Source organism: Myxocyprinus asiaticus, chromosome 25 (assembly GCF_019703515.2).
Source record: "Myxocyprinus asiaticus isolate MX2 ecotype Aquarium Trade chromosome 25, UBuf_Myxa_2, whole genome shotgun sequence".
NCBI classification, from domain to species: Eukaryota; Metazoa; Chordata; class Actinopteri; order Cypriniformes; family Catostomidae; genus Myxocyprinus; species Myxocyprinus asiaticus.
In genome coordinates, this window is record NC_059368.1 from 21,001,532 (window position 1) to 21,024,845 (window position 23,314).

General features: G+C 38.3%; 3 protein-coding genes across 6 annotated transcripts in view; 2 read left to right on the forward strand and 1 right to left on the reverse strand.

The window, feature by feature from the left end:
- Window positions 1-6,983, forward strand: part of LOC127416082 (exocyst complex component 2-like) — a 40,287-nt gene extending 33,304 nt beyond the window's left edge. For both annotated transcript variants that reach the window (XM_051655204.1, XM_051655206.1), the window contains 6 exons: window positions 827-968; window positions 2,370-2,425; window positions 2,662-2,784; window positions 2,892-2,953; window positions 5,924-5,983; window positions 6,606-6,983. In XM_051655204.1, the coding sequence (XP_051511164.1) occupies window positions 827-968; window positions 2,370-2,425; window positions 2,662-2,784; window positions 2,892-2,953; window positions 5,924-5,983; window positions 6,606-6,699 (537 nt within the window). In that variant the 3' untranslated portion in view covers window positions 6,700-6,983. The remainder of the gene's footprint in view (window positions 1-826; window positions 969-2,369; window positions 2,426-2,661; window positions 2,785-2,891; window positions 2,954-5,923; window positions 5,984-6,605) is intronic.
- Window positions 6,984-8,774: 1,791 nt separating this feature from the next.
- Window positions 8,775-14,633, reverse strand: LOC127416083 (interferon regulatory factor 4-like). 2 transcript variants are annotated; one of them, XM_051655207.1, is made up of 9 exons: window positions 14,284-14,633; window positions 13,931-14,128; window positions 13,584-13,770; window positions 13,313-13,398; window positions 13,130-13,232; window positions 12,937-13,044; window positions 11,943-12,275; window positions 9,977-10,086; window positions 8,775-9,857 (listed from the first exon to the last, which is right to left on the reverse strand). In XM_051655207.1, the coding sequence occupies exons 2-9, from the start codon at window positions 14,126-14,128 to the stop codon at window positions 9,684-9,686; spliced, it is 1,299 nt and encodes a 432-aa protein (XP_051511167.1). In that variant the 5' UTR covers window positions 14,284-14,633; the 3' UTR covers window positions 8,775-9,683. The 2 variants fall into 2 exon arrangements, with proteins under 2 accessions (XP_051511167.1, XP_051511168.1); XM_051655208.1 differs by lacking the exon at window positions 14,284-14,633 and having other exon boundaries at window positions 13,313-13,400; window positions 13,585-13,770; window positions 13,931-14,086.
- A 122-nt stretch (window positions 14,634-14,755) lies between these two features.
- si:dkey-25e12.3 (adenosine 5'-monophosphoramidase HINT3) lies at window positions 14,756-23,213 on the forward strand. Of its 2 annotated transcripts, none has more exons than XM_051655527.1 (5): window positions 14,756-17,712; window positions 21,789-21,906; window positions 22,454-22,523; window positions 22,613-22,733; window positions 22,833-23,213. In XM_051655527.1, exons 1-5 carry the CDS (start codon window positions 17,590-17,592, stop codon window positions 22,911-22,913), a joined length of 513 nt encoding a protein of 170 aa, XP_051511487.1. In that variant the 5' UTR covers window positions 14,756-17,589; the 3' UTR covers window positions 22,914-23,213. The 2 variants fall into 2 exon arrangements, with proteins under 2 accessions (XP_051511487.1, XP_051511488.1); XM_051655528.1 differs by having other exon boundaries at window positions 22,618-22,733.
- The last annotated feature ends 101 nt before the right edge of the window (window positions 23,214-23,314 follow it).

Genomic DNA, 23,314 nt, shown 5'->3' on the forward strand with positions numbered 1-23,314 from the left:
GTGGGGGGGTATGAATGAAGAATGTGAGTCACCAAGAACACAAGTGGAAGAATATGAGAGTGAAAGTGGAGATTGACTGAACAGGGAGGAGAATTTAAAGTAAAAAAAAAAAAAAAAAGGACTTAAATGTTTATCTGTTTCTCATACACACCTATCATATTATTTCTGAAGACATAGATTAAACCACTGGAGTCTTATGGATTACTTTTATGCTGACTTGTGTGATTTTTGGAGCTTCAAAAGTTTGGCACCCATTCACTTGCATTGTGAGGACCCAAAGAGCTGAAATATTCTTCTAAATATCTTCATTTGAGTTCAGCAGAAGAAAGTAAGTCATACACATCTGGGATGGCATGAGGTTGAGTAAATGATGAGAGAATTTCTGTTTTTGGGTAAACTATTCTGTAAAACACTCAGAACACCTTAGCAAATGAATAGTAAAACTTACAACATTAGCACTGTGGCTGCGAATTTTGGGCAAGCACATGTTAGTTAAATTATAAAACAGTTTCGTTTAAAATTACCTGTAATGTGCAGCGATGTTCAGGAAACATCTCAGAGAGGTTTGCCATTGTTTGGACAGATGTCCATCTTTGGAAATCTTTCATCTTTTTTGATGGTGCTTTCCATTCTGGTTTTTGAGGACTTTCCTGAAGTTAAATACTACCAGAATGATGGACATGCATGATTGGACTCGACTCATTCTGCAAGAAGTGTGTGTGATTTGTGTAATATACACTCCTGTGTTACAGAATAGAATCTTGAATGAATTGTCAAAGTATGCCATCAGTGATTTGGGATTTGAATAAATTGTATTTTTCTTCAGGTGAGCATAGAGGCAGTAAGACAGCTGGACGAACATCTGTTTGAGACATACATCGAGAAGAAATCTGATCCTATCGTCGGGTCTCTGGAGCCTGGCATCTACGCTGGCTACTTTGACTGGAAGGACTGTCAACCACCTATAGGTGTCACACTCCTGAATCATGTTATCTAGAGAAATGCAGAAACATATAGTGAGAATACTCTGTGGATGTTTCTAGAATCCATTGCCTTCTTGAGTGTTGTTGAAAAACATCACCATAAGGACAGTACTAATAGAGAAAGAATCCACTTTTGCTTGCTCCTCATTGTTTTTTTGCAACATGTCACAGTTTCAGTCGTGGTTGTGTGTGTGTGTGTGTGCGTGTATTTATATAGAGAGAGAGGGTGACTGAGCCTGTGTAGTGCATATTTGATTAAAATCTATTAGTTTTATGAATCATTTGTGTACTTACAAGAACATATCATGCATCTCAGACATTCTGCTGCTAATTTTTTGAAAACCGGCACACTTGCCTTCACTTCTGCTCCTGTTTAGATCCCTATCTGGATAACAAGTATAATCCAGTTTTAATGATCATCTTGAATAGCTCCAATATACACCAATGTTATAAGACATTAATGGACATGTAAAAAAAAAAAAAAAAATATATATATATATATATATATATATATATATATATATATATATATATATATATATATATATATATTTATCTCATCTCTTTAACTTAATTATGCCATAGAGTGAAAAGTATTTCAAAAATGAAAATATTTTTACAGTTTATTACTCAATAATAAGTCATGTTATTGCATAGCTAGGCAGTGTATGCTATTTGATCACTAGAGTGACTAAAAATGTGAACCGTGATGGGGAAGTGATTATTATAACAGTGCAAAGAAATAAATGTGTAAGGTTTGATGCAGATGATTTTTCAAAGATATTTTATCATTGCAACTCAATTAAAACATGACTTTAAGGTCAAGCAGTTGCTTTGGCAGTAAGGTGTGTAAACGTGCAAGCAGTAAACTGTAATACCATTATGGCTAGCATTCCTCTACCAATGTCTGCCTTTCAGCAAATCAGTAAGGGTGAATGTCACAATGTTAATATTCACGACTCGGTGTGTGCGCTGAGCAGAAAATAGACTTCCTGAGGAGAGAAAATGAAAACAACAGAAGAGAGTAAAAGTTCTAATGTGCATTTTATATGTATAGTTGTCGCAATAACGTTTTAGGCTTATTTATTAAATTTTTATTTTAAATGCTGCAGTTTTTAAGCTTTAATCTGACGTAGCATGAGCTGTGAGGTGATCATCTGTGTTCTGCAACTGCTATCGGATCCTTGAATAACATAAAATGTGTGAGGAATGTCAGACAGTGGAGTTTCGGGTGCCCCCTTAGGGAGTTGGTGCCCTATGCAGACTGCGTATTATACGTTTAGTGAGTGGTGATACTGGAGGCATTTAAAACTGCATTTCTATTGCACACCTTTAATGATCCTTTAAACGTAAGCACATTGAGCCCTTTCTCTCTTTCTGGCTCAGGTGTGAGGAGTTATTTGAAGGAGGCTTTGGTCAGCATCATCTCTGTGCATGCTGAGGTGAGATGCACTTACCTTCAGTTAGAATCACTCAATCAAACACTGATGAGAGGGTACTGTTACATCTTGAATACTACTTGCATCTTGAAGGCTCCCTTTTTTGTCCCCAAACCTGCCTATGTAGGCAGCAAGGCAACTCACTAGGGTTTAGGACAGAGGTTGTATGTTCTTCCATTCTTCTGTATGATTGTCTTTTGACGATATGATTTTCTTTTTGTTATGTGATGCTCTTTCAGGTTTTTGCAGTTTCCAAGGAGCTTGTTCCTCGTGTTTTGTCAAAGATCATTGAGGCTGTAGCTGAAGAAATGAGTCGCCTGATGCAGTGTGTGTCCTCCTTCAGTAAAAATGGTGCTCTGCAGGTACAGGACACCCCTCACACATAGACTTATCTAGACATTTAGCAACTGATTTTAAGGTGTTGAAATCCACACCATTATATTTTTCTCTTGAATATTACTTTCAACAGGCACGTCTGGAAATCTGTGCATTGCAGGACGCAATAGAGCCGTTCCTAACATCAGAGAGTCGGTAAGATATGCACACATTCAGCATTCATGTCATAATTAGGACTGTCGATTTAGTGTGTTAATTCAGTGTGATTGATTATATTAAAAAAAAAAAGTAAAAAAAAATTAACGCATTTAATTTCCTCGGACGGTAATAAGGAAAATTCCTACCATTGGAGCAATTCAAGCTAGAAATATCACCTGTTTTCAGCAGAGGGCAGTAAGGGAAACTCCAACTTTATAGGCAACAAGCAGCTGTACAGACAACAAACCACTTGCTTGACAGCACAAGACAGCACAAGATGAGGATGCGTTTTTGCTTTTAAAAACAGCTGGACGGAGCACAATTCGAAATGTGTGGGAGTTGTGTTTTTCTAAGTTTCAAACTACGTTTAACTTGACACAGCGACCTAAAAATGCTGTTTTATGAAGCGACATATCCAAAGTGAGACACTCCAAAAGCATCCGTTTGACACATGCATACATTGACGTGCCCTTAAAAAAGCCCTTATAATAAATCTATCTCTGTAATAAATTGATTGCTGTAGACTGTGGGCCAATTATAGGCTTATGTTCAATAATATGGAAATAAACAATATTGTGTATTGGATTCTAAAGCCACTTTTTATTGTCTTATCAATGCTTTACTTCTCTGCCAAAATAATGTAATAATGTACCGACCACTTTATTAGGTACACCTGTACACCTACTTATTCATGTGATTATCTAATCAGCCAATCATGTGGTAGCAGTGTAATGCATAAAATCATGCAGATATGGGTCAGGAGCTTCAGTTAATGTTCACATCAACCATCAGAATGGGGAAAAATGTGATCTCAGAGTTTTCGACCGTGGCATGTTTTTTGGTGCCAGACGGGCTGGTTTGAGTATTTCTGTAACTGCTGATCTCCTGCAATTTTTCTCTGCTGAGCTCCTGATCTGTATCTGCATGATTTTATGCATTGCACTGCTGCCACATGATTGACTGATTAGATAATCGCATGAATAAGCAGATGTACAGGTGTACCTAATAAAGTGGTCAGTGAGTGTAAATTATATATGTATAATTATTGACATTTAATTATTTAATATTTAAATATTGAATTATTGTTATATGAGGGCCTTTCTCAGCTAATTATTATACATGTGATTAATTGCAATAAATTTGATTAATCGCCATATCATGTAATTATTTCAATACAATTTTTTCATTGATTGGCAGCCCTTGTCGTAATACAGTGGTCACTAGGTAAACTAGCTTATATTTGCAGAAAATAAAAAATGAGAATCGCAAAGAGTGTTAGTATGATTATTTGGATCTATGCAAGTGTGTGAAGTTCTCTTACAGTTGAAGTCAGAAGTTTACATACACCTTAGCCAAATATATTTAAACTAATTTTTTTCACAATTCCTGACATTTAATCGTAGAAAACATTCCCTGTCTTAGGTTAGTTAGGATCACTACTTTAGTTTAAGAATGTGAAATGTCAGAATAATAGTAGAGAGAATTATTTATTTCAGGTTATATTTCTTTCATCAAATACGCAGTGGTCAGAAGTTTACACACAATTTGTTAGTATTTGGTAGCATTGCATTTAAATTGTTTAACTTAGTTCAAACCTTTTAGGTAGCCTTCTGCAAGCTTCTCACAATAAGTTTCTGGAATTTTGGCCCATTCCTCCAGACAGAACTGGTGTAACAGAGTCAGGTTTTTAGGCCTCCTTGCTCGCACATGCTTTTTCAGTTCTGCCCACAAATGTTCGATCGGATTGAGGTCAGGGCTTTTTATGGCCACTCCAATACCTTGACTTTGTTGTCCTTAAACCATTTTGCCACAACTTTGGAGATATGCTTGAGGTCATTGTCCATTTGGAAGACCCATTGGCAAGCTTTAACTTCATGGCTGATGTCTTGAGATGTTGCTTCAATATATCCACATAATTTTCCTTCCTCATGATGCCATCTATTTTGTGAAGTGCACCAGTCCCTCCTGCAGCAAAGCACACCCACAACATGATGCTGCCGCGACCATGCTTTACGGTTGGGACGGTGTTCTTTGGCTTGCAAGCCTCACCCTTTTCCCTCCAAACACAACGATGGTCATTATGGCCAAAAAGTTCAATTTTTGTTTCAGACCAGAGGAGATTTCTCCAAAAATTAAGATCTTTGTCTCCATGTGCACTTGCAAACTGTAGTCTGGCTTTTTTATGGCGGTTTTGGAGCAGTGGCTTCTTCCTTGCTGAGCAGCCTTTCGGGTTATGTCGATATAGGACTCGTTTTACTGTAGATATAGATACTTGTCCACCTGTTTCCTCAAGCATCTTCACAAGGTCCTTTGCTGTTGTTCTGGGATTGATTTGCACTTTTCACACCAAACTACATTCATCTCTTGAAGACAGAATGCGTCTCTTTCCTGAGCGGTATGATGGCTGCGTGGTCCCATGTTGTTTATGCTTACGTACTATTGTTTGTACAGAAGAATGTGGTACCTTCCGGCATTTGGATATTGCTGCCAAGGATGAACCAGACTTGTGTAGATCCAAAACAAAATTGGCTGATTTCTTTTGATTTTCCCATGATGTCAAGCAAAGAGGCACTGAGTTTGAAGGTTGGCCTTAAATACATCCACAGGTACACCTCCAATTCAGTACACCTCCTATCAGAAGCAAATTGGCTAATTACCTAAAGGCTTGATATCATTTTCTGGAATTTTACAAGCTACTTAAAGGCACAGTTAACTTAGTGAATGTAAACTTCTGACCCACTGGAATTGTGATATAGTCAATAAAAAGTTAAAAATATCTTCCTGTAAACAATTGTTGGAAAAATTACTTGTGTCATGCACAAAGTAGATGTCCTAAATGACTTGCCAAAACTATAGTTTGCTAATATGAAATCTGTGGAGTGGTTAAAAATTTAGTTTTAATGACTTCAACCTAAGTGTATGTAAACTTCTGACTTCAACTGTATATCTGTTTCTTTTGTTTCTCAGCACTAGTTTTAAGCAGGCGATTGAAGCTCTACCACAGCTGCAGAATGGAGCTGACAAAAAGTGAGTTAAAACTCAAATCATACACTACATTAGAAATTTCAGTCATAGAAACATACTTAGAGGGTTAGTTCACCCAAAAATGAAAATTGTCATAATTTACTCACCCTCATGTTGTTCCAAACCTGTATGGCTTTCTTTTTTATGTGGAGCGCAAAAGAAGAATGACAGCCTTAGCCAATATTCACTTGTATTGTATGAAAAAAAGATGCCAGTCTGTCCCTAACTTTCTCTTTTCCACGGCAAAAAGAGTGTCATACGGGTTTGGAACAACGTGAGGGGTAGTAAGTGGTGGCAGAATTTTTATTTTGAGTGAACTATCCTTTAAAATTGAAAAGGTGGGTGGTGTTTAGATGCAGATGCAATGGATAACAAATCTGGTCCACTCAGTTGAGTGGTGAAATCTTCAGACAACAGTCCTTTTATAATGACTGAATGAACATTTGATTCTACAGTGAATGAAATCCTTAACAGATATTTTGACTATATTTTTGGGAAAATCTAAAGAGCAGTTTTGAGACAAATTGCTATTCGTTGAATCATCATAAAAATCTGATTTCTGAAATCAGAAATCTGTCATGGCTTGTTTAATAGCTCTCCAACACTTTGTCTCTCTCTTTCTCAGGCTCTTGGAGGAGCTACTGAATAAATTTAAGAGCAGCATGAAGTTACAGCTGAATTGCTTCAAGCCTACCTCTTTTCAGCCTGTAAAAAGATAAGCCTGCATAAAACCCATTCAAAAATACACAATGCCTCTATAATGTAACATTAAGTGATCATTTCAGTTTACAAAATAAAGTTATTTCCATCTGTGTAGCCTTTTTCTACTTGCTAAGTTATGCTTCTGTTTTTGCGCGTGTAGAGAGAGGGAGGATGTGGCAACCTGATTAAGAATGTTTAAGTATGCTGCTTGTGAATTAATCTGATAAATTACTTCCTTTTTTTGTCCACCTTAATGATCGCAATGCATATTAAATAACAAATAAATCTATGTGCACTTTCACAGTGTGGGTTTTTCTGCAAGCAGTTACCAGAGTAATTGCAAGGACTGTGTTTATGCTTGTGTGTGTGTGAGAGAGAGTTAGAAATAGCAAGACGAAGCAGATTGCACTTGGAAAGATGAAGCTGGCGAGTTCTGAAATTATTTAGTCGTCTTTCATCTAGAGAGACATTTTTTGTAGAAGTATATCATGACCACACGTTCGCTGATGTGTGCACACCCTGTCTAGTTTCAGACAGAAAGACACACCCTGCCCTGCCTTAGCAGTATGGGGATATTTTTACCTGGCCTGCGAGGAAGTGTTGAGGATTGTGAGGTTCCCTTTACAATAAACCGCAATTAAATGCTAAGGCATAACTGGCTAGAAAACAAACTAGTCAGTTAATTAACAGCTCTTGCAGGCTGTTAACAAGCCAACTCCACAATGCACAATTAAAATATTCGTTTCTGCCCTTGTGTCATCATAAGTCATTCTGTTTTTTGTGAAACCCTAAAAACGTGCTGAGAAGTGATGCAAAGATACCTCTTTCCCGAAGTCTTGTTTTATTGATTTTCTCTTCTAAATTTAGAGCTCTGAACACCCACTCATTTAAGGGAAGCAGTTTGACAGAATTGCATCAAAGCCATGTGTGGCACCAGGTAAAAGAGTGGGTGGATTGATCTCAGGCTGTTAGACTTGAAGGGAAGTTTTTAATTATTGTACCTTTCCATTTTGTAGGCAGCGGAAAATGATCCAAACATGTTTGTTAATGTAGAACTGTGAGCCTGTAAACAGTGGAAAACTCAAGAGAATTGATTGTGTAAAACATCACAAAACTTTTCTCAGGGTATTCCATGTATAAGCTAATGTAGGTGAGCCCATTTACATGCACACCAATACGCTGATAACTCCCAAAAGTCAAATTATTTAACAAAACAAAGCAGGAAAACGGTTTAGATGAGATTTGAAATAATCTGGTTATTTTGACGTCAAACCATGAAGAGGCATGTGCACAACACTTGCGAACACTGGATAAGCCGGTAAGAATGTCGGTAAAGGTGTTTACATGCAATGCGAAATCAGGGTAATGGGCAAAAATCTACCTGTGTCAAACGGTTTATTCTTAAGCTGTATATGACCTTTTCACCGTTAAAGAAAAGTCGGCTTATTAGGCATAATCTTGTAAGAATGTGCATGTAAATGCACTAAATGATGTAGCATAACAAAATAGATTTTGACTTAAATAGTTCCTTATCAGAAATATATATAGTACAAAACATGCACTGATATCGTATATGATCATATTTAGGGCAAAGAAACAATGTATTTGGCAAACTAACTACTGGTGAAGTAAATAAGTATCTTCATAGAGAAGGAAGAATAATAAGTACTTCTTCCTCTGTGATGTCATCAGGTTGTGACTATCTGCCAGCACCATCCTGTCTACAAACCACAAACTCCATCCTGTGTGCGCGCCGTCATACACTTACACACCGTCTATATACTCAACAGATAATGTAATGCTTCCATTAAACGTAAATGGTGGCTAGAAGTCACCGCACACTTTCATGGGGATTCCAGTTTTTGAGGCGGGGGTTGAAAGTATCCCTCTCCTAAACTTTATTCAGGCTTAGTTTAGTTAACCAGTCAGCCCACCAGCTGTGAAGAGACTAAGACTGATGACGTCCACTTGTGTGAGAATCCATTGCAGTAGAAGCTACATTTAAGTTAACCTCAAACCAACAAAAATGGAACAAGTGTAAAACCATTTTGAGACTTTTGATCATTTTGTTTGGAGGAATTAATACACACAATCAATGTTACTTTTTTATTAAAAGGCAATAAATCGTTAAACAGAGGAAGATTGACACAGATGTGACATTCAGGCACTCTGGGCATTCCAGCAACATGAAAAAGCTAAAGTAGTGGAATAAAAGTAGAGCATTTTGTCAGAATCGTACAAGTTAAGGTTTATAAAAGTTTTTTTTTTCTTTTTTTTTTTTTTTTTTTTTTTTTTTTTTTAACATTTTTGTCAAATATATGTATAGCCTATATACATGTAATTCTTTGGTTTTTACATTCTGAATGCAGTTACATTGCAGCTCAATTAAATGTAACACTTTATCAAGTATAATCATGCACAGCTAATATGCACAATTTACATTCTTTCCTGTCATGTCAGCAAACAGCCCACACATTTTAGGGTATGCTGGCATAATACAATCATTTATTCTAGTGAGTGGTACACAGCCATATGCTTGGAGTCTTTCTCAGTTTTAGACATGATATTTGACAACAATCCTGAAGTCTGATGCTGTCTGTTAGCACTGTAGATTATTCTGGTGTGGTTCTGCTCCAATTCAGGGAAGCCCGAGGTACATTGCAGAATTCCACCAGTTGCTTGTTAAGCTATAGCTTAAAAAAAATTAGGGGCCTTGCACATTTGAAATTGCTAACCCTGGGTCATTTTTTAGCACAGTTTTTACAATCCTGGGGTATGTTTCAGATTCTGAGATTTCACACTGTACATTTTGTAAACCTTGGGTTAACACATTTAATTAAACAATGATTGGACAAGCACATCATGCAGTGAGCACAAAATGTTTTAAAAACCTGCTTGTCCATCTGTGAAAATGTCTCTTCATCACTCCTGTAAAGCTGTGCTAACCCAGGGTTAAAAAAAAAAGGCTTGATGCATGGTTCAGCGTAGTGTGAAATGCCATTTAAGGTAAATTTTGAGGGCCGCTGTTACGGTGGTGCGTAAGGACTCTGTGGAAATCTTGGCTTGGGGTGAGAGCATGTTCAGGGGGCAGGTGTGAAAGGTCATGAGTGCGGATGTAGTTCATGCTGCCCGGGTGAGTGAGGAAAAGAAGCTGGTGAGCAAAGAGTGGTTCAACCTATGACACAATGACCAGAGGAAAGTAAGATTAATCACAGAGTATAGCATGCATGAATTCCATTATGCTATCTTATTCATCAGTATTAAAATGCACCAGAGAAATGCTTGGAAATGCACCTGCACTGTGAAGGTCCTTCTTGGTCTTCCATCGGTGTTCTCCTCCTCAAAGAACAGCAGCACTTGGGAACACGGGGCAGGGCGACCGTGTAGGGCGTAACTCTGCAACTCTAAGGGAAACATTAAGAAGGAGAGAGATCAGTAAATACAGTACATGAGCAAACGAGTTGGAAAAGAGGGAGAAAGAAAAGATTGCTGATGTGGAGTTCTTCGATGATGAATTATAATAAATACTGGTACACTGAATGTTATTTGTAAAGACAGAGACATCTGTTGTTATTTTAAATGTCTCATTACAATGCAGGGGCGCAACCACCATAGACAGTGAGGGGGGCATGTCCACCCTAATATTAAGATGAAAGGAACATTCCAGGTGCAATACAAGCAACACCATTTTTTGGGGGGGGGGGATTTTCTCCCAATTTGGAATGCCCAGTTCCCAATGTGCTTTTAAGTCCTCGTGGTGGCGTAGTGATTCGCCTCAATCCGGGTGGCGGAGGACGAATCCCAGCTGCCTCCGCGTCTGAGACCGTCAACCCGCACATCTTATCACGTGGCTTGTTGAGCGCGTTGCCACGGAGGCATCCGCACTCACCATGCAGCCCACCGAGAACTAACCACATTATAGCGATCACTAGGAGGTTACCCCATGTGACTCTACCCACCCTAGCAACCGGGCCAATTTAGTTGCTTAAGAGTCCTGGCTGGAGTCATTCAACACACCCTGGGATTCGAACTAGCGAACTCCAGGGGTGGTAGCCAGCATCTTTACCACTGAGCTACACAGGCCCAGACACCATTTGTGGCATAATGTTGATTACCACAAAAATGTATTTGGACTTGTCCCAATTTTTCTTTAAAACAAAAAGCAATAGTTGAGTTCACAGTAAGGCACTTAAAATAAAAGTCAGTAGGGCCAATTTTTTGAAGAAATTAAAAGCTACTGTGAAGCTTATAATTTTTTTAAAGCACTTACATGAATTCATTTACATTGTTTTAAATGTTGTTTTAGGATTACGTCGTCATGGCAACGGAGTTGTAAAATTGAATGTAAAAAAGCTACGTGATTTTATCACACAAAAATCATGTTAATGTGCATATTGTTTTCGTCTTTTGGCTATACTTTTGAAACAGCGAGAATTTAACGTTTACGGATTGGCCCCATTCACTTCTGTTCCAGATTTTTGCTTTTTTTTTCTTAAAGAAAAGGAGGGACAAGTCCAAATTTATTTTTGTGGTAATCAACTACTGTCGATTGATCTTGTTTTGAACTCTGAATATTCCTTAAATGCTTGATTTTTTTCAATGACCAATTCTTGAACTTTTACCTAGTATCTTGAATATCTGGTTACATCTTGGTTCTTAAAATGTGTTCATTTTGTTTCAAGTTGGTAAGTAATTCTCAAGCTACATTTCTCAAGCTATTGGGTGTCCTTGCAGTGGGAGTATCGCATTGTCTGTTTTTCTCACTTTCTCTCCATTAACTCTTATCTCTCTTTGTGTTTCGCAAATTTGCTTTATTTTTTTCCCTAATTCTCTATTTCCTTTCCATGCTGTGAGCATTAAATCTGACAGCCACTTGCGATTTCTGAGGTATCTTAGTTGTATTCATCATATGCTGGAAAGACTTGTGAGAATAACAACAATCAGTGAATCTATGACAGAAGGTGGGCGTGAGTTTTAAACCATTGATGACTGACGCTATGAATACCACTAACTCTCAACCCACAGATAGTGTGACACTGTTTACTGTAAAGGCTTTTGTTTATTGTAATATGTATGTATTTTTGAAGATGGACTTGTATGAGGTGCAGACACGATGATGTACACAGTAAATTAATGGACCGAGGAATAAACATTTGTGATAAATGCCTGTCAACACTTACAGAAACCGATGTGGGGTGAAGTTACCTATTTATTTCTTTATTCTACGTGTAATTTTACCATTTAAAAAACTTGCACTAACCTGTTATGAAAAGCTGAGTGTCCAGCAGTTTGCAAGTCTGCTCTCTCTCCAGTTTGTTGGGTTTGTCAGTTGGTGGTGCATGAGCTCCCTCCCAGTACACCCTGCAGGGGCAGCGACGGCGGGCATACAACCCGTCAGGGGCCATCCAAAGCATAACGCCACGCTCCAGAGATGCCCCATCAGCCTGAGGGAGTTCAACCAGTTCTGGGGCCCCAGGTGAAGTGTAGGCCTGTCCCTCTCTGGTAGGGCCCAGCTGACAACCCTCTGGGCTACTCACTGTTACCTCTCGAACCAAAGCGTCCCGGTAAAACACCACCACATGTAAGCGGTAATCTAAACGAGAAGAAAAAAAAAAGGATTATTTTTATTGTCCTATTTAAAGCTATGGTTATAATGCTATTCTTATTTTTTTTAATAATGCTCATTGGAGGGGCCTGGGTAGCTCAGCGAGTATTGATGCTGACTTCCACCCCTAGAGTCACGAGTTCGAATCCAGGGTGTGCTGAGTAACTCCAGCCAAGTCTCCTAAGCAACCAAATTGGCCCGGTTGCAAGGGAGGGTAGAGTCACATGGGGTAACCTCCTCGTGGTCGCGATTAGTGGTTCTCACTCTCATTGGGGCATGTGGTAAGTTGTGCATGGATCGCGGAGGGTAGCATGAGCTTCCACATGCAGAGTCTCCGCGGTGTCATGCACAATGAGTCACGTGATAAGATGCACGGATTGACTGTCTCAGAAGCAGAGGCAACTGAGACTTGTCCTCCGCCATACGGATTGAGATGAGTAACCGCGCCACCATGAGGACCTACTAATTAGTGGGAATTGGGCATTCCAAATTGGGAGAAAAGGGATAATAAAAAAAACTAAAATAATGCTCATTGGAATGGAAATAATCTAATTTAAACTGATGAGTTAAAAAAAAAAAACAGCTAACATCATTACTGGAGTTATTAATTCCTTCACAGGAATTGATAACTGAGCATGCAAGTGTGTACCTGAAAGGGCCACAGCCTCAGCAGATCTCATGCTGGAGTCCAGGGAGAAAGGTGAGGGCTGTGGATCTGATGCTGTACAACTGTAAAAGGAGCCACTGAATTGGTACCCTGCACAGACAGAGAAACACGTCAATGCATCTGCATGCTCCATAAAATAACCTATCCGGCTATTATGTACACAGACACACATTACCAGGGTCCCAGCGTGAAGTGTAGGGGCTCTGGCTGTAAGGGATCTCAGACAGAGTGGGGTAATCCCTCCATCCTCTCTCTGCTGGAGAAATGTAGTTGCACACCTGCAATGACAAATGCATAGTCATTCATAATGCATGCAAAGAAACAGACAGAAGCACAGCTAAGATGATCCCATTCTAACCTGAGAAGGTGCTGGTGCATAAGGTGGATGTATCGGATAGTTGGGCGAGCTTGAATTGGACTGTGACTCTTCAAGAGATCTGGGTCCTAAAATGGTAAAATGACAGTAAGTGTTGTTAAGATAAACTCTGCAAACAGCTGCTCTACTGTCTTTGATGTCATTAATGTATGTAATGAAGAAATATGAGGAAGTTGAATTTGGACGTGTGAATTCAGTGTGCACAGTGCACATGCTGACACGTGCATTCATGTGGAATGCATTTTTCCCTTGCCTTTTTTGGATCCCTCCGGAACGATCCTATACACTTTGTAGGGATCCGAGATATCAAGCTGACTGCGCTCCACGAGCTCTTCGAAGTCATTGCTTTTGTTGAGAGCGCACCGAAGGCGCGTTTTCCACGTTGGCGGGTCAGGTTTGTCGATGCCCTCACGATGCTTGCCTTTGAACAGCGCCCATGCCTGCAGGAAAGCAAATTAAGACCAAGAGGCCAACATATAGCATCTTTCTAAGATCCCACGGACGTTTAATTGTGGATCAAAGCTACTATTAATCTGCGCGTGCAGTTGTTTCGCTTTCTTAAAGGCGCGCGCATCCCTTCCTCGTCCATCCTGACTGTACCTTGAAGAGCGCAGCATCCTCATCCCTGTTGTAGTCCTGCTTGCCCGCGTGCTTCCACGGAATCCTAAAGATACTCTTCTCCTCGTTCTCCCACACGAGTCCAGGGTATTTTCCAGTGTCCACCTGCTCTATCAGCCACTGACGCAACTTTCCGTTACCGGAGCCCCCAGTCATCGCGCGCTCTTCATCTGAACACATCTAAATATATATATATATAATTCAGTACATTTTCTCATAAAATAAATGTAAAAATAAATAAATAAGTTTAAAACAAGCAGATAAATTAAATAAATAAAAATGCAGGGAAGCATGAGGTAAAAAAAAAAAAAAAAAAAAAAAAAGACAGTACTTACTGCAGAAAGTACTGAAGCACGTCCTTTCCTCTTTCAGTTCTTTCGAGTTTTGGAATTTGTCAGTAACGTAGTTCAGCTTTCGACCGCGACTTTTCTTAAATCGTTTGCATTGACAGGGGCGGAGCGTTCGCGAGACAAACACAAGATTCCACGCACCTGCCGCGAGCACGAGTGATCTGACGGACGTCCAGTAAACACGCGGGGGCTGTTGAGTTCATATTAAACCCACATACTGTAAAGAGGGACTTTTGTCATAAAAAAAAAAAAAAAGATATAGTTTCTTTGAATTCGATGGCGTTTAAATGCCAGCTGTTTGTTTATACGTATCAGATGATTTACTATAGTCTAGCTCATTCATTTAGCACTAAACATATATATATATATATATATATATATATATATATATATATATATATATATATATATATATATATATATATATATTATTTTTTATTTATTTTTTATTGCATCTCATAAAAATAAATTTTAATAAATTAATAGATCCCAATCTTGACACAACTAGATAATTAATCAGCTTTGCACATCCAGGAATGGAAACTGAAATTGTATTCTATTTATGGATCATGCAGATTTCTACATTACAAATCTATTTTTAGCCTAATATGATTTTGCATTTAACATTTGTTTGCAAAATGTTCACTCAGATCTTTTCAGTCAGGGTGTCCCTGTGTGCTTAAACGGCAGTCCAGGGGCAGTGGGGAGCTTTTCTCTAGTGCTGAGAGAGGGCAGAACTGTTTTGATGCCAGTGTAGGAGGTGGCACCTGTGAAAATGCACTTCTCAGTGCTGTCCCTCATTTTTTTATTATTATTTTTTACACATAAGCACTGTTTTTCGCCATGATTTTTGCATACTAAAATATTTTAAAATAAGCTATGAGTGGGTACAATAGGAAACAATGTTTGGGTAAACAGAAAACAAATTGAGTCTAAATGAAGGATTGGAAAGCTCCTGGGAGGAAGTTTTGAATTTGGGAATGCAGAGGTCTGGAGACACTTCTGGCAAACAATCAAGTCTGCAACCTTAGATTTATAGTGTGCGAGAAAAATGGCCTACTACCATACTATTTCTACCATACATAGAAATGGCAGAAGGTATGCCATTCCGAACTCAGACAGAATCTGTGTGCATTTAGCTTGCCCTCCCAATGAACTCTTCGTATTGACAGATGGCACTAAATCTAATCTCTATACATTTATTGAATGGCTGTGCTCCTCTTAATCTTGACAGTTCATCTGAACATAAACATTTGTAAGATTTATTCCATCAGAAATGTTTTAAGCTTAATTGATCTAATTTTGTGCCTTTGGAAAATATAGATCTGAAATTCTGTTATCTTGGATATGAAAAGTTTTTATGTCTATTTGTTAATGGGGAATTTGTGGACATAATAATGTATTGACATTTGAGGAATAAAAAAAGATTGGGCTTGGGCTAAAACGGCCCCCAGTGGCATGTTGTTGTTGGTGTTATTAATATTTATGTTAAATGATGTTTATTATCGTTAGTATTTTAAATTATTCCATGTGTTAGATGTACATTTCAAACATCTTCACTATTTATAATGTAACCTATAGGCTTATAAAGTAGAATTCAAACTGAATTCATAGAATCATGAATTCATTATGACATCCCTTCAATTAAAAATATAGACATCTGTACGATAGATTACATTTCAGATGAATCTCTTTCACTTTGATTCTGTTAACTTGTCATTATTCAGTTAGTCAATTATTCAACTTAATTGTGAAAATACATAATTACATAGAATATTTCATTTAGTATGTTACATTTAAGGAATATTCTGGGTTCACTACAAGTAAAGCTTAATTGACAGCATTTGTGGCATAATGTTAATTACCACAAACATTTTCTTGAAAAAAAAATAAAAATAAAATAAAAAATAAAAATTAGGGTTACAGTGAATGTGAATGGGGAAAATGCATAAACATCACATCACTGTTTTAAAAGTATATCCACAAGATGAAGAATTTTAGTGTGATAAAATCGCTTACTAACCTTTTCTGTGTAAAATGATATCCAATTTTACAACTTAGATGCCATGACTAGGTAATGCTGTGAACCCTAAAACGACTGTAAAAACTACAATTTAAACAACGTTTCTGCTCAAATAAAACAGAAGAATTCATGTAAGTGCTTTTATAAAATTATAAGCTTCACATTTCTGCCTTTCAGCCCTCCAAAATTTGGCCCCATTCACTTCCATTGTCAGTGCCTCACTGTAACCTTGTTTTTGTTTTTTTAAAGGAGGGATGAGTCGAAATAATTTTTGTGGTGATCAACATTATGCCACAAATTGCTGTCGATTGAGCCTAACTTGTACTGAATTCGGAATATTACTTTAAATTACAAAAATGCATTATTAAGAATGAAATCAGATGTCTTACACATTCTGGAAAAAAAACAAACAAAAAAAAAACAAAAACAAATGACAGCTGGGACAGGCTTACCTTGTGGCCCGTTTTCATAATTTTGATTTTGTGCTATGACAACAAAGTTAGCAAATGTTTCCATTAATTCCATAATTATCCTGTTCATGCTTCATGTCTTCAGCTCTGAAGAACTTGCATCTTTATATATTATGTATGTTTTCCTCTTGACCGATAATCACTGATTCTATCACATTTTTAAAAAATCACACCTGTTGAGGAGAGAACAAATGAATACAAACAAACTCTGGTCTCCATATGTCCAATAGAAGCCTTTTCGAAGACGAGAAAAAACACATTTTGGGGGGTTTGTGGTTGGACTAATTGATCTGCCATATCAAAACTGAGGTGTGGATTGAATAACATTTGCTATAAGTATAACTAAAAATGAGGTATTGATCAGAGAGATATCATCAGTACAATAGCTATGTTATCAACATCAATATCACAGAATTACATCTAATGTATGATTATGACGGTGTGGTGGGTTCAGTGACTTTGACTTGACGTGTGTCAAATGATCCCAACAACATTGTGAAGAAATGCAGATCTTAGTGTTGATGATGATGAAGTTAAATCAGAGCTCTGTCCACAGAAAGATCTGAAAGCAAATCTCTGAAAGAAAATTACCAGCAACATGTATTCAAGACCCTTTTAATACCAATTGGCTATTTAAGAAGGTTTATTACGACAGCTTTACGTAACCAGAATGAGTAAACCGATTCCCGTAAAATCCATGAAACACGTCAACACGGAAAAAAACTGGTCGTGGTTTTTGATCAAATAAGGTCAGAGTGACTGAGTCAGTTCCATTTCCCCTGAGACTGCGCTGCCAGAATGACAGAAGAAAAGTGTTCCGAAGAAAATAAGAGATATTCCTCTAACGACAGCTCGGATTCAGATTGTACTTTTTGCTTGATCGCACGAGGCGACCATCCACACACTCACATATTGGTTGATGTAAGTTGACGTAGCCTACTATCCACATTCTTTATTTTAATCCGGGAGGCTTAAACTAATTGTTTCCTCTTTATAAAAGAAAAAAATACTAACACTTGCTTTGACAATGTCCTACAAACAGCACTGTAGATTCCAAATGGTCATTTTAGTTGTCTTCCATCCTCGAGGAAGACATTTTGACGAACTAGGAAGGAAATGTTAAAAAAGGACTTGTTCCTAAAACACAGTCCCCTCGATAAATGTTAATGCTTCGAGAACAGTGTGTTCTGTTATATGGCGGTATATACCGTTTATCGAAGACAAACTGTTCTCAAAGCATTTACAAAGACATTCTTTTAGAATCTTAGTGGTAGTAAGCTACATCAGTAGCACAGCGGCAACTGTTGTTACTTTCACTTTCACATATTTACATTCAAAACGGCCTAAACGACGCCTTCGGAGGGTACTTCTAAGGGTACGTTAACACGACAACGTTGCGTTTTTGAAAAGTTACACGTACAGACGACAACGTTGTCAAAAAGATCCCCGTTCACACGGATCCGCGAAAACGACTAAAAACGCTGTATTATGGATGCCAGGCCAGTAGTTGGCGATGTCACTTTGGAAAGAAACACTACGCGCCTGCGCACATAAGCATTCTTCCACGAGAGGGGAATACTAGTGATGGGAAGATCGGATCATTTTACTGACTTGAATTTTGAGTCTCTTCAGCAAAATGAACGAATTTTATTCAAGTCATTTCATTCATTTGAGCAGAATTAAATTAAAATGTTTCATTTTCAATAGCCAAATCGCCCCCAACACGTCTACTTATGCAAACTTTGATTATATTCCCAAAAAGGAAAAAATTATAATGCAGCCAAGGACAAATTATGACAAACAGAAAGATTATTTCACCTCTGGACTCTTGTCCGAGTCGTTCTTTTGTCACTTGACAGCCGTATGTGCAAAGCGTATACGGCTGTCATGTGACAATAGAACGAACGACTCTGACCAAAAGAGTTAAAAGGTGAACTAATAATTTATGCTTCCTGTACATAATGTGGTTTTCACGTGACAAACGAACGGAGGTTGTGCAATGCACATGCACGGCCAACACAAAATGAACGAATCACTCTCTGAGACTACTCGTTCTACTGAGTCACATAAAAGATTCGTTCAAAATGAACGAATCGTTCATGAACGACCCATCACTAGTGAATACAAACAATGAAGATGGTGAAAGCATCGAGCAGTTTTGTCTGGACGGACGATGAGGTTGCTTTATTACTACAAGTGTCTCTGGACTATAAAGCACGCCACCTTAGGATTCCAACTGGTGATCTCATGTTGGTCTGTTCGCCCTGGAGGTAAGGATGATGTTCTCGAAGTTCATGCCTACAGACTGAACACGTAATACGCGTGTGCATGACGTCATCGTTTTCACAAATTCGCGTTTTTTGTATGTTTACATGGAGAAGATAACGGCATAGTTTTCAAAAACTTGCACTTTGAAACCCGTTTTCAAAAGTTTGCATTTTCAGGCCCCAAAACGCCTTTGTCGTGTAAACGAACAGCCAAAATGCATAAAAAGTTTTCCGTTTTTAGTTGAAAGCGTTGTCGTGTAAACGGCCCCCTGGATCATGCTTTGTGGCGGTTCTGGCTTACTTGGTGCCCTAGGTGAGATCCGACATGGTGCCCCCCTAAAAATGAAAATTCCCTCATCATTTACTTACCCTCATGCCATCCCAGATGTGTATGAATTTCTTCCTTCTGCTGAACACAAGCAAAAATTTTTAGAAGAATATCTCGGCTTTGTAGGTCCATTCAATGCAATGAATGGTGGCCAGAACTTTGAAACTCCAAAAATCACATAAAGGCAGTATAAAAGTAATCCATAAGACTCCAGTGGTTAAATCTATGTCTTTAGAAATGACATGATAGGTGTGGGACAACATTGTTTCCTCCACCGTAACAGTGCGGGACGCGCCAGTTCACCGTTCAGAGATATCACAAGCCATTCTTGAGATTCGCCCTCGAGGGGACTGCTTACCAGTTCAAAGTCCTTCCCTTTGGCTTATACCTGTCTCTTCACACGTTCACAAAATGTGTCATTGCGGGTTATGTCCAGGTAATGAATTACCTCGACAACTGATTGCTTTTAGTACAGTCAGAGGAACAAGCTTGCAAAAACAGAGAACTGCTGCTTTCACATTTGGAGCGTTTGGGACTCAAAGTCAACTGGTCAAAGAGAATGCTGACGCCCAGTCACCAGATTTCATTCCTGGGAGTGAGTCTCTTCTCTTTGAGGGCGCACCTGACAGAAGAACACATTCATTCGATTCTCCAGTGTTTGAATCTGTCAAGCTAGGAAAAACATTTCCACTGAAGTTTTTTCAATGGTCCCCGGACCTCATGGTCTCCCCAGCAGCGGTCACTCCTCTGGGACTACTGCGGTTGAAACCACTTCAGTGCTGGCTCAGATCAAAGGTGCCTCATCATTAATGGTGACACGGCTGCCTACAACTTGTTATTTCACGCCGCTGTCTAGCCAAGTTGACCATTTAGAAAACGTCCATGTTCTACCAGATGGGCGTGGCTCTCGGTCTAGTATCCAGATGCAAAGTGGTCACGACAGACACTTCAAATACGGGCTGGGGAGCCCTGTGAAACAGATGTTCGGACTTTGTCACCTGGACAGATGCACAAACGACCTGGCACATAAATTGTCAGGAACTACTTGCTGTATTTCCAGCATTGATGGCTTTCCGGCCAGCCCTCCAGGGTTTCCATGTCCTGATCTGAACTGACAACGGCAGTTGTGGCATACTTAAATCGCCAAGGGAGAGTTTGATTGCACTCGATGAACTTGGTGCATCAGCTTCTCCTCTGGTGTGAGAAACATCTCCTATTGATACATGCGACACACGTTCTGGGTCACCTGAACTGCGGCACAGATTTGCTCTTGCAACAGAACATTATACAAGGAGAATGGAGACCCTTAGATACTTAGATGATGTGCACGAAGGAGGTTAATCTGCCAGTTAAAGTTGCCATGATTTTAAAGAGATTCAGAGATCGGATATTCCTGCAGAGATACCCCATATCATTAGCATGATGCAGTGTTCATTCCCTCCTTTCAGGGAACCAGGGTTACAGTTGCAATCTTGTCATTTTTCCTGAGCAACCACTGGGCGGCGCCGTGATGATTCTAATTGCCTTTTTTCTGTTTCTAATGTCAAAACGAGCAATTCACAACAACCATTTAAGTGTTAGTTGGAGTAAAAATACATTTCAGGCTCAGTGCAGTTGTTGGCTGTCATAACTCAGAGTCAATGATATCAACATAACTAACCTCGAGCCATTGTTTCATGTCATCTACCCACTCAAGTTAGGTACTGTCAATAAAAATCATCTCATCATCTCGACTCTAAAGTATCGGCACTACAGAGCAAGGTTTTTTTTTTTTTTTTTTTTGACAGTTTTTACAAATATAGTACTTTAAACATCACATTACCCAATAAGAATACACGCCGATGTAAGTGAAAACACCGGAGACCGGATTTTAAAACAGGCGAATTTTTATATTTTTGTATGTTACTTTTAACATTTTTTAGTTTCATGAATTGTTTTATGCTTTATAAATTGTTTTACATTATGTGACCTTTATGAAAATACCCTTGTCCTGAGAACAAAGTTAAAAGCTACCTTCATTATATATATATAGCCAACTGCTCTCAGCAGAGAATAGCATTAATGTGTACATTTTGAAGGTTCTACAGAAAAATGCATAATAATTTGTTAATGTAGAATGTATGACAGACTCTTCAGTCTGTTAATAATCAATTAACCCTTAGTAGCTACAGTAATAATTTTATTAATTATCAATGTGAAACACTGGCCCAGCAGTACTTAGATACTGCTGTACATTAACCTACTCAAGCTATAGATACATAGATGATTACATTAACATTAACCCACCAACATAAACAATGGTAATTGTCTTTCAGAACCCCGAAGATGGAAATATAATTACATATTTAGAATATAAAGGTAAATTTCAAAGTAAATAAAATATTTATGTGATTGTTTGACAGGATAAGGACATTGTTTGTTTCCAGGATATAAATCCAGGTGCACTTCATCACTACCTGGTTGTACCCAAGAAACATATCCATAGTTGTTTGTCATTCAAAGCAGATGATATCAGTCTTGGTAAGGTGATGTCTTCTTGGGGTTGCATTTGATTAAGAATTCTTATTTTGCCAAAGAGTTTTGTAAGACAGATATGTGTGTATTTGTAGCCAGCAGGGGGCAGTAATAGAGTAAGCTTTCGAAAAATAAATTTTGTGGACAGGCTCCACCTTATTCAAAAGACTACAGTAAAAATGGGAGTAACAGTTGTGGCCAGTTTCCAGTAAAGAATAAGGCTGAAGGTGAGACCTATACCAAGACGCCAGAACCACAGAGACAGAAACCTGTATGTTGGTCAAAATGTATTGGTTCTGTGCTTGTTCTGAAATCAAGGCAACAATGTGAAGAATCCAGCCCTGGCATACTTTGCTTTCATTAGCCCGACTGTGTATTCTCTCATCATGACATTAATAGACAATACAATAGGCATAATATGGTGGGTGTATTGATTAATTAAGTACTAAACATATATGTAAACAAGATAAAAAAAAAAGGGCCTTTTAAACGCAATAGTTTAGTAGGATTTTTCTTTTTTTTAATCTTCTAAAAATGTGATTCTCCTGAGCAGTTAGGAGGATGGCAGAAATAGGAAAGGCTGTATTAAAAGCCAAGAATGTCACAGATTTTGAAGACATCAGGTATATATATTCTGCATCACTAATATCACATTTATAAAGTGTTTATTTGGATGAAGCACTTGTTAAATGAGGATATGACTGTGTGTCAGCCTAGGGTTCCATGTGCCACCATATATCACCGTTCCTCACCTGCACCTGCATGTTCTTGCACCTTTCAGTCAACTGCATATAGAGACAAGGTTCAAGTATACAGACTACTGGTACCTCACTGTGAGTAAACTAAGTACACCTCTTATAAATTCACACCTTCATCCTGTTATTAATTGTGTGTGTGTGTGTGTGTGTGTGTGTGTGTGTGTTTTGTTATAGGTGGAAAAGTTGCTGAAAATATTGGATGATCTGGAAAAGACTAAAGATGGTAGTCTTAAAACTGACAATGACTATTTATAACTGAATATTTATATATTAGTACTAGTACTAATTTAAACAGGTGGAAATGTTGATTTACAGTATGTGCAGTTGTTAACATATTCTACATTAATTTATTAATTGTCACACCATTGTATGCAGTGTTCATGTTTGAATGGTCTGATTAAAATCAGCTAGCATCCTTGTAGCAGAACCCCTGCTGCTAACAAAAGGCCTACTTTTGGTTTGTCTGAACTTTTACATTAAATGACTCAAAAACTGACCATGAACTTAAAGCACAAAAAGGTGCAAATTTATATTAAATTTAGAAGGCAAAACTCACCTCCTTGCTGATGTCTTTTATCCATTGTATCTGTTCTTCTTGGCTGAGCAAACATTGCTTCTTTTTACCACAGCTGAAAATTCTTTCATCCTTCACTAAC

Excerpts from the sequence above, each read along its gene's own strand:
- si:dkey-25e12.3 (XM_051655527.1), top strand. The coding sequence starts at position 17,590 with ATGACAGAAGAAAAGTGTTCCGAAGAAAATAAGAGATATTCCTCTAAC. Across the intron at positions 17,713-21,788 it reads ACACTCACATATTGGTTGAT|GATAAGGACATTGTTTGTTT; the intron begins GTAAGTTGACGT and ends ATTGTTTGACAG. Across the intron at positions 22,524-22,612 it reads ACAGATTTTGAAGACATCAG|CCTAGGGTTCCATGTGCCAC; the intron begins GTATATATATTC and ends ACTGTGTGTCAG.
- LOC127416083 (XM_051655207.1), bottom strand. The coding sequence starts at position 14,128 with ATGTGTTCAGATGAAGAGCGCGCGATGACTGGGGGCTCCGGTAACGGA. Across the intron at positions 10,087-11,942 it reads CACTCAGCTTTTCATAACAG|AGTTGCAGAGTTACGCCCTA; the intron begins GTTAGTGCAAGT and ends TGTTTCCCTTAG. Across the intron at positions 9,858-9,976 it reads GAAGGACCTTCACAGTGCAG|GTTGAACCACTCTTTGCTCA; the intron begins GTGCATTTCCAA and ends ATTGTGTCATAG.